This window comes from Oreochromis niloticus, linkage group LG4, assembly GCF_001858045.2.
Source record: "Oreochromis niloticus isolate F11D_XX linkage group LG4, O_niloticus_UMD_NMBU, whole genome shotgun sequence".
NCBI classification, from domain to species: domain Eukaryota; kingdom Metazoa; phylum Chordata; class Actinopteri; order Cichliformes; family Cichlidae; genus Oreochromis; species Oreochromis niloticus.
This window is the reverse complement of record NC_031969.2, coordinates 3,335,407-3,346,926: the sequence shown is the minus strand read 5'-3', so window position 1 is coordinate 3,346,926 and position 11,520 is coordinate 3,335,407. Positions and strand designations below refer to the sequence as shown.

At 40.3% G+C, this 11,520-nt stretch overlaps 2 protein-coding genes across 3 annotated transcripts in view; both read left to right on the top strand.

The window, feature by feature from the left end:
* The first annotated feature begins 1,510 nt into the window (after positions 1 to 1,510).
* On the top strand, positions 1,511 to 8,853 carry coil (coilin p80). The gene is made up of 7 exons (XM_003446432.4): positions 1,511 to 1,838; positions 3,911 to 4,901; positions 4,998 to 5,087; positions 6,751 to 6,798; positions 6,944 to 7,013; positions 7,318 to 7,406; positions 8,463 to 8,853. The coding sequence occupies exons 1-7, from the start codon at positions 1,588 to 1,590 to the stop codon at positions 8,508 to 8,510; spliced, it is 1,587 nt and encodes a 528-aa protein (XP_003446480.1). The 5' UTR covers positions 1,511 to 1,587; the 3' UTR covers positions 8,511 to 8,853.
* A 1,120-nt stretch (positions 8,854 to 9,973) lies between these two features.
* Positions 9,974 to 11,520, top strand: part of rab11fip4a (RAB11 family interacting protein 4 (class II) a) — an 18,685-nt gene continuing 17,138 nt past the window's right edge. Inside the window, exon 1 of one of the 2 annotated variants that reach the window (XM_005468613.4) lies at positions 9,974 to 10,405. In XM_005468613.4, the coding sequence (XP_005468670.1) occupies positions 10,253 to 10,405 (153 nt within the window). In that variant the 5' untranslated portion in view covers positions 9,974 to 10,252. The remainder of the gene's footprint in view (positions 10,406 to 11,520) is intronic. The other variant, XM_003446431.5, reaches the window with a different exon arrangement.

Genomic DNA, 11,520 nt, shown 5'->3' with positions numbered 1-11,520 from the left:
TGACCGACACTTTTTTTTAATATTGCGTCACAAAGTAAAGTTAGAATAACCTCAGAGCACTGGAAAGAGTAAAGTGACTTAAGGGCTCTGAAAAACCTCAATGAACATCAAAAGAAAAGAAGAAAAGACGATGAGTTTGATCTAACATTCATTTCAAATCCCAGAAACATATTTATCCCCAAGGGGCAATTAACAATTAAAACAGGCAGAACACTGACATAAAGCATCAATACAAATGCACACAGTTCAGACAAAGTGAGCACTTCAGTTATAAAAGAAACGGCAAGGAGGCTATTTAATACAGAGGTAGGAAAGGCTCAGAGTTCAGGTGCAGAACTGCTGTAGGGATAAAAGTGACTCTCCTACTCTGTGTCCTACAGAGACATACACGCTGATAATGGTTTGAACCATTTTAGATTTGACTTGTTTCCCCTCATTTTCAATCCAGTTTTTGTGTACTGTGACATACTGCAGCCTTTCCATCCTGTACCCTTCCTTAGGAATGGCTTACAGCGACCTTTTCATTCAGACCATTTCCGACAAGAGTTTGGCAAGAATAGATGGATCAAGGTCTTAATATGTCTATTTTTTATTTTTCCAGGTCTCGCTGGATTTTTCCTATTTCTAGCAGACATGGATTCCAGAAACTGGTCATCTGATGTAGACAGTGTTCTAGGCTTGCCACTTCTTCTTTGGTCCTAATTTTTTTCTTTTTCGTTTTTTAAGGAAAATCTGATAACCATGCTGATATAAGTTGTCTATTATGTGTAGACAGACCAGTGGTTCAACCCGTTAGTTAAGTGCCTTTTTAATGCTTGAATGAGTCATAAAGTCAGTTTTAAGGACTTTAACAAAAAAAAAATCCCAAGAAGAATGAAGATAAGCTTTTATTCAAGTCATTTTTTAGTTACGTTTGAGTTTAGTTTCAATTAACGACAAGAGCCTCTGGTGAATATTTGTCGATCATTTGGCTGCGATGGAGCTCTGTAATAATTCAGTCCTTCCTCCACGCCAGCAGAGGTCAATATTGCAAACGAGGGTCTTGACAGCGCCAAACACGTGCGCCTCACTTCCGTTGAAAACTGATAATTTAAATAAAAGTCATACGAATACGTTTCTTTTCTCAAAAAATCGACCTAAAATAAGGAAATAATAAATACTTTATTTCTCCCATATTTAGGAAATAATTTTACAGCAGGAAATAATTTCACAGCAGTTGAAATAAAATACAATAAAATAATAGTAAAATATACACTCGGTAAATTAGCATTTTATTTAGTGTATTCAGTATGGAAAGCCGAATTGTCATGCTAAGCTGTAATCAATGTTTAATTAAACAAATATTCACCTGTTGTAAAAAAAAAAAAAAGTTTAAAGAATGTCTTTATTTTCTTTATTATGATAAGTTAATATGATATGGGTATAGTTGTCATTAAAAAGTTATTATTACTATAATACTCTTTTCTTTGAATAGGGAAAGGAAATACGTTTGGGTTTGAACTCTTATTTTGAAGAGCCTGGGCGGAAGTGTCGTCTTTGAGCTTGCAGAGGGAGTACGACAGCCGGTGTTTTGGTACTGTAGCCGTCATGGCTGCCCACAGTAATAACTTTATCCGACTGCGCCTGTACTTTGACTACCCGCCGCCGGCTGTCGTCGGTTGCCGCATGTGCTGGCTGCTCGTAGACCTAAACGTGTGTCGCGTGGTGGCCGACCTGGAGAGCGTCATCAGGGAGAAGTTTGAATTCAGCGGCGGGAGCATCCTCAGCCTGTTCATAGAAGACTGCTACCTGCCGCACACGGAGAGCATCTACGTGGTGCGAGACAACGACAGCGTCAGGTGCGCGTGTTTTGTTAGTTGTAACTTTCAAAGCGCTGACAGATCCTGGCATATGTAATACGAGTTATTTAGTTACAGCATGTCTCTAAACACTCAGCTCAGTACCATGTGGACGCTGCTTGGTATTCCCGAAGCCTTCCTCTGGGTGGTATGAACAAAAAACTGGATCATGGCGCGGTATATCATAATTTTTTAGACCCTTTGTCGTCATATAAGTACGGAGCCCCTCTGATGACATGGTCCAAAAAATAAATAAATTGTGGCCACAAAATACTACTTCGTGCCCTCGAAATAGTATAACGTGCCCACGAAATACTTATTTGTGGCCACGAAATACTATTTCGAGGGCACGAAATAGGTATAACGTGCGCACGAAATGCTCATTTGTGGGCACAAATTGGGTATAACATGGCAACGAATTACGCATTTGTGGCAACGAAATAGATAACGTGCGCACATCATATTGATACAACTCCTGGACAGCTGCGTAGAGACATAAGCATAAGAGTAGGCTAAACCTATACACCATGGACAGAGACAGTATGATTGAGTTTTGTTTTAGGCTGGGAATGAGCTACAAATGCATTTTGAAAAGCCTGGCAATGCAAGGAACCATTATTACGGAGAGACATTTAAACAGTATATTGAGAGCCCAGTTGCTTTACAGACGTAAGTACGACCTGGACACCGGGATAGATTTTATTGTCAACCAACTGCAAGGGCCTGGGAAGGATCACGGTTATCGGTCAAGTGTTTCGTGCCCACAAATTAGCATTTCGTGCACACGTTATACCCATTTCGTGCCCACGAAGTAGTGTTTTGTGGCCACAATTTATTTATTTTTTGGACCATGTCATCAGAGGGGCTCCGTATATAAGAGAAACAAGAACGTTAATAAAATTTAACCAAAACATCCTTTCAGTGTTATCTATTCTTAGGCTTTGTTTGCGAAAATGAGATACGCGTATTTGGCACAGGGCAATTGAGTGAAGTGTGGATTTGAAACTTCACGAAGACTTCATTTTTCGAACTTTGTGGCACCACTTATTCTCTTGGCACCCCAGAGTCTTGAGTCTGTACTAATTTGCGCCTAATTTGAAGTATGCACCTATGTAAGATACTTCAAATGACCAACACACCTAAAGTTTGTTAAGTTTAAGTCTTAACATAAGGAACACAATATTTAAATTCACACATATTCATTTTGTTAGTTCAAAAGCTACAACATACAATGCTGTATGCTTTACAACAGTCAGTTTTTCAGTATTCTGCACTGTCGTCTGACAGTGAGACAGTTCTGGGGTTCAGATCTGTGTGGGTTTCCTCTCACAACCCAGAGATCTGCATGTTGGGCGAACTGCTGATTCTAAATCATGTGTAGGTTTAAATGTGCTTTTGTGGTTGCCTGCTGTTTCTCAGTGTTAGCCCTGTGTCATCAAGAGTGTGTCTCAACTTAAGGTTCCAACTTCCTGTAAGGGTTGGATAACTAGGTAAGTAAACAGGTTTGATGTCATTTGTGTCATCTGTCCGTCTGTGAGAAGCAGGGTACACCCTGGATAGTTTGCCAGTGTGTTGCGGGGCTAACACGGTGAGACAGACACGCATTCACACGGACATTCACACCTACAACCAATTTAGAATCAGTGTGGGAGGAGGCTGGAGTACCCAGTGAGAAATGGGCACAGTTAACATACAGAGATACTGAGTCAGGCTCTCTCAAATTAATATATACTCCCACAGTATATATTTGCCTTGAGAGGTGCCTGAATTCTTTGTTCCATAGATTTAACATGGTACTAGAAAGCATCATGCAGTTCCTGCAGATTTCCCACACTACCACACGTCTCAGTCCAATAAGTCACCTTTAAAGGTGACTTATTGGACTGAGATCTTGAGTCTGAGGGTCATTTGAGTGCACTGCCAACTTCATCAAGAACTAACCCAGAGCTTTCAGCAGCATCTCCCAGTCTACAAGAAATTGACCTTTTTTTGTGTGGAGTAAATTTGGCATAATAAATCCATTCGTATAATGTTCAACTCTTCCTTTAAGATATGTTCTGTTTTTGTGTTAGGGTGAAGGTGAGCTGGATGAATGAGTTGAATGGATACAGCAGTCATCCAGATGCAGCAAGTGAAAGCGGCAGAAAGAGACGGCGAGCCACAGAAGACACTGTGCCAGAAGAAAATGGAGTGAGTGTCGAATGGAAGAAGAAAAAGAGGAAGAAAAATAACGAGGACAGAATGACAGACGGTGCCAACCTAGTGGCAAGTGATGACCAGAATAAGAATGTACAAGGAAAACCCACAGAGAAGAAAGAGAAGAAGAAAAAGAAGCCAAAGGAAAAAGGTGCTCTTGCTTCTCCCAAACCAGCTGATTTTCGAAAAAAGGTTACTGCTACCGTCAGCCAGCCGAGTAAAAGCACCAAGAAGCTCCAAGCATCAAAACCAAAACCACAAAAAGCCTCCTCTTCAGATTCCAGTTGTAGCAGCAGTGATGAAGATGTCGTACCCAAAAAAACAACAAAAGCACCCACCTCCACTCCTGCTCCCTCCAAGGTCCCATCAAACACAAAACCTGCCCCCAAAAAACCTCCACTGTCATCGTCATCCTCTTCAGAAACAGAGTCTTCTTCTGATGAGGCTGCCAGTGTCAAAATCCAGCCCAGAAACAAACCTTTAAAATCCACGGCTGCCAACTCAGAATCAAGTCGGTCTCCTTCAGCTCCGCAGCCTACAAACGATAATCCGGAACAAACCGCCAGCATAGCGGAGTCGTCTCATACAGCAGCAAAGGGTGCCAACTCGGACAGTGAAGACGAGATCCAGCTGGTGATACGGAGGCCACTGCAGCAGCCCAGAGGTGGCATAGGTATTCAGTTTCCTTGGCGAGGTGGCTGCAGAGGGAAAGCCAGATGTGGCGGTGGTCAGGGAGCAAGTGTTAGGGGTGGAGGTAGAGGAGGAGCAAGCAGAGGGAACAGTAGCAGCTCTGGGTCCAGCTATAATGGAGCCACAGAGCCGTCTTACCAGAATGATTCACTGACCAACACCTCAGTGATCCTCCAGGTTTGTCTGCATCTGAAGCCTAAGATGTAAATGTAATATCTGCTCTTAATTAAAATGAATTAAAAGCCATTCTTGACTTTCTGTCTCCATTTATAGAATGAAGCAGTAAGTGTACCCAAGCAGGACTACAACTCCATGCCCCTGTTAGCTGCTCCTCCACAGGTGGGGCAGAGGATTGCCTTTAAGGTGGGTGTTGTAAGCTGCAGTCGTCTCCAGGTTAAAAATGAAAGCTATTAGCCCTCATAGTGTTGTTCTAAAGGAGTTTTAGGGCTACACTAAGAAAAAATTACTATTGATGATTTTGAAAATAATCTCATAATTTTTGGGGGGATAATTTTTTGCCTTCTGTAGATGAGTTAGTGAAACAGGCTGATCAGCCGTCTTACAATACAACATACTCCCTCTTTATTGCATGAGGGTGTAGCCATCGATGACCTTGCATCTGTCCGCTGCAAGCCATTTCAGTTTGTACAAATCAGGTCAACTCTTCCAAGTTTGCGTGGCTTTTCCTTCTGATCAGATGCAGCTTTCTGCACCATGTTTTTTCAACATCCTTATCAGCTGTAGTACACTGTTGTAGCTAATATACTGTAGAACACACAAAATTAGCTTAACTTTGGGGCGGGGGAACAGTTATCAAAGATTTTATGTTCAGGTGTAAACTTATGTGAAAAATGAAAATGCTTCACAGACATATAAGCCATGAGTTTATCTTACAGTACAGTATTTTATGTAATGTTTAAATCCACAGTTCTCTAAGCAAATACAGTGTTAGTGAGCCTCTGGGGGTTTTTTTTCTCCCCTGCAACTTTTTAGAGAGAAGTCAAAAAAGCTGCTGTGACTGAATAGCAGTAGTTTGCCCTGCCTAGCTAGAGGCTAGCTCGTTAGCTACAGTGGTTCAAAAGCTAACCACTATGGGTAGTAGTCACTAAGAATTAGGAACCATGTCTTACAAAGATTTTTGTGAACCCATTATTAGCAGCTTTTTATGTTGTTTAAAACTGCTGGAAGCAATTACTGTGTTGCCCATATCTTTGAAGCTGATTGCAGGTCACCTTTGAGTATTTCAGTTGCCTAGGTAACCCACTAATATATTTAAGTAGCTCATATCTCAATCACCAGCGTTTTTTCATAGGTAGTCCTTTAATTGTTCACCTGGAAACAGAGGATTGTTTATCCTGTCCACTTTGCATCACCAGTGGTTATTTTGCCCATAATTGCCTGCAGTTGCTTGTAGCACACACACCTCCCACCTCAGGTCCCAACATGTCTTTTATCCGGGAGCCATGGCTAGATGATGGAGCTCAGGTGTGTGTCAGACTCCACTGACACTGCACCCTGAACCCGCTGCTCCACCCGTCCCCTGCGGCTGAACCACAAACCACACCCTGCCACACTCACATTTTTACAGCTTATTGAAACCAAAGATTTCGGCCATTTCTGCTTCAATTTTATTGGTAAAGATAATAAAATACATCATTTTAGTGTGTAATGCTTAAAGGTCAAAGGTCAGACATCAGTGTGTTCTTATAAAAGCTGGGTAATATTATAATTATCAGGGCATATTGTAATAAAATAAAATAAATACATGGCTGGCTGCTTCATGTCAAATTTCCTTGGGGAAGATACTAAGTTGCTCTCCGATGCATTGTAATAAAAACATCATAAAGCAACACAGTTGTATTACAGCCCTCGCCCTTCGAGGGGAGTTGTGCTCTCAGAGTACTCTTGTTTCCTCTGCCTTACAGCATAAAGCCCCCTTAAAGCGACTGCTGTTGTGATTTGAAGCTATATAAATAAAAATGAAGTGAATTGCATTCACTTCTTAATTCTATGTGTTTATATGCAGCTGCTGGAGCTAACTGAAAACTACACGCCAGAGGTATCTGAATACAAGGTGAGTGCAGTCAGTTCTGATGACATAATCAAAAATGTTTGCCACAACCTTGGAATGATGTTAGTAATGAAAGCTTATTTAATACAGACTATGGTATAAACTGTCATTCGTACTCCATGACCAACTATGGTTCTGTTTATATTAGGAGGGAAAGATTGTGAGCTTTGACCCAATCAACAGACAGATTGAACTTGAACTCCTTAATGTCTCTCAAGGTAGGAGATCAATTCACCGCTGATATACAATATCATAACTGTGTATAATCATGCCTTTTTTAAAATAATGTGTCTTGTCAGTAATTATATCAAAATGTAAAAGACGACTCCTGATGTCTTTGAATTGTCAGCACCTAATTAGACTGGTCATGTCACTGGTAGTGATATATAATACGTTACAGCAAAAACCTTTTATTTTTCAGAGAACTGAACACTTTCTCAGAAGAAGTTAAGAGATTTAAGAATTAACCTTCCTAATTTATTTCTGTTTCTAATGATTCCTAACTTGTTGCTTCTTCCATAGCTTCCGTAGAACCTGGAAAATTTGATCTAGTCTATCAAAATCCAGATGGCTCTGAGAGGGTGGAGTATGCTGTGTCCAGAGGGTCTTGGGTAAGACTTTATGTGGCTATGTTCTTGTTAATAACCCTCTGAAGCCACAGGTAGTGTAAAAGATGCTAAAAGTAAAGCCAGTGTGGGTGTGCTTTAAATCTGCTGTTTTTTAATGGAGCTGGTCACATAGTGCACAGCAGATTTATCAGAGCTACTTGATTCAATATGCTGCTGCTGAATGTGACATTGATAAGAGCAAAATAAAACCTTAAGAGGCTAAATATATACTGTACGTATGGATGTTAAGTAGGGTGATAATTCTGTGGGTGTGACCCTTTGTCACCCTTTTTACATTACATACATTAGGTCATGTTACTTTATTCTTATTATTTTTCCCCCCCAAAAATAAAATAAATTATTACCCCCCTCCCCCCAAAAAGAAAAAATCCCAAAAGGTCTGATTGTTTTAGACATTTCTCTTTTTTCCATGAGTTAACAGGACCACATATCACTCGTCTTAGCTGCCAGTTTGAGATTGATTTTAAGGTTTTACTGTTTGTTTTTAAGTATTTGCGTGGGTAAGTGCTGTTTTGGTTTTTGTAAAGCCTTTACACTCCGAATAGATCAAAATCAAAATACTTTATTAATCCCTGTGAAAATTATGTGGTTACAAGTTTTATTTTCGACCCCCTGGATTGAAACATGGGTCACTGGTTTCCTGGTCCTTCTCAAGTCCACAATCATTTCCTTGGTCTTTGTCACGTTGAGCTGCAGATGATTCTGCTTGCACCACTTGACAAAGGAGACCACCACGGCCCAGTACTCTGTCTCATCGCCCCCACTGATGCATCCAGCTACCATCCTACAACAATCATCTGAAGATGGCAGGTCTCTGTGGTGTGAAAGGGGAGAGCACAGTCCCTTGTGGTGCTCCAGTGTTGTCAGACCCAGACAGTGCTTGCCCGCTGGTCTACATCATCGTAGACACGATTGAATTTATTGTCTTACATTGTTCTGTTCTCTTAGCTGCACAGCTCTTATTTTTAATTGTGCTATATAAACAAATCTTGTCACTTGACTAGTCCTTAAAGTAACATGTTCACTTTCTTCTTATAGGTGACAGAACGGTGGGAGTCTCTGCTGGAGCCAAGACTCATCATTTAAGTTTGAGAAAAAGAGTGAATTCATACACCCACATAGTTATTTTTTTAATGACTTGGACTTATCTTTTAAAAACTAAAACATCCAATGGTTTTGATTCTAGTCCATTTAAACTTTCTTATCTGTGCTTCTCTGTTAGCATATTTTTAACAGCTCTGTTTAAACTGGGTTTAGAGATGAAATGGTTTTTATGCTTAAATCAGCTGAAGAGATGAGCACTGGGGCACACTGTAATTGTTTTATTTTTTGTACAGAGATGTGACTGTGATAAGTCTTGTATAAACTGTTTTTCCAATAAAAAAACTGCATCCTCAGCCACACATGAGGGCAAAATTTTAGCGGGCAATATTTTGTGGATAACATTATCTGACTGTTTTATTTCATAACAAAAAGACCTTGCTCAGCATGCATTTTGAAAAAGTGTAGAACCTAAAATGTAATTATGCTGATAATTAACAAAACAGACACTCTTCAACTTTAACTATTATTGTGATTTTCTTTTCCCCCCCAAATCCAGCACTTAAACAATTGTGTTTTCACTGACTGCTGTCATTTTGTTCTCAACAAATTACCTAATGTATATCAGTGAAGGTTTTCAACATGAACATTTCATTCATCTACAGGGTGGGCCATTTATATGGATACACCGTAATAAAATGGGAATGGTTGGTGATATTAAAGTCCTGTTTGTGGCACATTAGTATAAGTGAGGGGGCAAACTCCTCAAGATGGGTGGTGACCATGGTGGCCATTTAGAAGTCGGCCATCTTGGATACAACTTTTGTTTTTTCAATAGGAAGAGGGCCAACCAATAAGTTTGATGTGTCACATGGCCCTCTTCCTATTGAAAAAACAAAAGTTGTATCCAAGATGGCCGACTTCTAAATGGCCACCATGGTCACCACCCATCTTGAGGAGTTTGCCCCCCTCACTTATACTAATGTGCCACAAACAGGACTTTAATATCACCAACCATTCCCATTTTATTACGGTGTCTCCATATAAATGGCCCACCCTGTAGATTCAACCTGTGATTTATGTGTTCCTTTAATTTTTTTAGCAGTATTTTTCCGCTTGAAATATTACCGTTTCCAAATAATACATCAATTCTTAAGTTTTCTTATTCACTTTTCTGGAAGCCAGTCATATACTAAATTTTTTTTTTTTACAATGTGGTTAGTTCAGAGTTCAGTTATAGTAGCCAATATTTATGTTAATTTATACTATTTATATTAATTTTATGTTTAAATTAAGTCGACTTTTTTGTTTCCCAATGTTAATTAAAAATTCTTATTGCTTCTATAAATAAAGAGGGAAAAAAAAAAATTCTTATTGCTTAGTTTTCATGTGTGGGGTAAATAGTCTTACATGGTATGATTTAGTATTTTAATCTTGTGTTTCATACAGGTCTTTTATTATTGGCCAAACTGGGCTTCCATACAGTCGTATACATTGTCGTCAAAAGCGGGAGGAAAGTGACAGCACACCTGGATTATGAATTAGCAGCAGGCCTGTGACGTAATGCCTCGTGTCGAACTCGTAAGTCATCGCATACTTCCGAGACGCCTCGCGCCTCTTGAGCGTGCCGTGCTGCTTGTATAACAGTAGCTGTACCAGTCGGTCCGGCGGAGCTGAAGGCTGGGATGGTGATGGCGACCGTCGGAGTCGTTGTCTTACAGTCCGTTTGATTGAGGAAAACTAGAATATAAGCTGTGTGTGTGTGTGTACAGCACGAAGCCTGTATAATGGAAGGACGTGCCTTTCCCGAACAAGAACAGCTCCTACAGTTTTTGAGGAGGCTCAAGGAGGTTTTCGACGTCTGTGACGAGGATGCTGACGGCTTCATCCGGGTGGAGCACTTGGTGGACCTCGGTATTCAATTCGGTCAAGGAGACGAGGTAAGAGACTGGGTAACAAGGATAAATAGCACATCTGCATTCATATTCATATAATGTTTCCAATATGGTGAATCTGTAATACGTGGAGCTTTTAACAACAGACAACCAGTCCTGCTTATTAACAGTCACAGGTGTGTTAAAGGTGCCAGCAGCTTATTTGCTGCGGTATGACATAGGACAGGCTACAGGAGACTTGTCGTCCTCGGTGGTGTGGGCTGACATGCTTTGTCCTGCGTTTCCCATTGAGTTAAATTGTTCCAGCCTCACAACATAAGGAAAGCTGAAGACTGACCACAATGGGGGCATTACAGCCTGTAAAATTAGAAAGCCTAATAATGCAGCTTTTCTGCTTATAGCTACACGTTTTACTATTGAGGAAGGTCTTCTGTAATCCCCCCTAACCAATAGGGGTTAACCAATACATCAGTCTCAGTGGCTGTGTAAAGTCAGTGTGGAAAAAAACAATTCTGAAATATTTTACTTCTGATTTTTGCAGCGTCATAAAATACATTGTTTAATACAGGTGCTCTGATTTTGTCAGCATAAGAAACATGTTTGGCTATTTTAAAAACAATATTGTAATATTATCCTAGATACTGACTGTACTAATAGAAGAAAGTGGGCAAATGCAGGATCATGAGCAGTGCTTTGTTCTCCAGTGTGAATGTTTAGACTGGAGTGAAGAATTTCATTTGTCATTTAAACCTTGATAAGAAACATACAAAGTGAAATGGCTTTACATTCTGTGTGCAAGATCAGATATCAGCATGTTTGTGTTGTTCCTAAAACACTGTGATAAATGTCCCCCTGAAACCTTCACTGCAGCTAAACAACATGTCCACACCTGGGACGAGCGTGTTTAGGGGGATTATGCCAGAAAGTCAAGCCACACGTAGATTTCCACACATAGTTACTGTGGTTAACCAACGATGAGCCTTGCTTCAGTGGTCAGAGTTGATCATTTAAAGGGTTGGTCCTGGAGATGCACCATGTCTTTGTCATACTTCTGACCCGCTGAGCTGTCAGGGAGGAGCTAATGAAAAATGTGATGCTTTGTAACATTTTATTACAGCCCCAAATATGTGAAGTGATGTAGCATTTTATCAAAGAGTATT

Excerpts from the sequence above, each read along its gene's own strand:
- coil (XM_003446432.4), top strand. The coding sequence starts at position 1,588 with ATGGCTGCCCACAGTAATAACTTTATCCGACTGCGCCTGTACTTTGAC. Across the intron at positions 5,088-6,750 it reads GGCAGAGGATTGCCTTTAAG|CTGCTGGAGCTAACTGAAAA; the intron begins GTGGGTGTTGTA and ends GTTTATATGCAG. Across the intron at positions 6,799-6,943 it reads CAGAGGTATCTGAATACAAG|GAGGGAAAGATTGTGAGCTT; the intron begins GTGAGTGCAGTC and ends TGTTTATATTAG.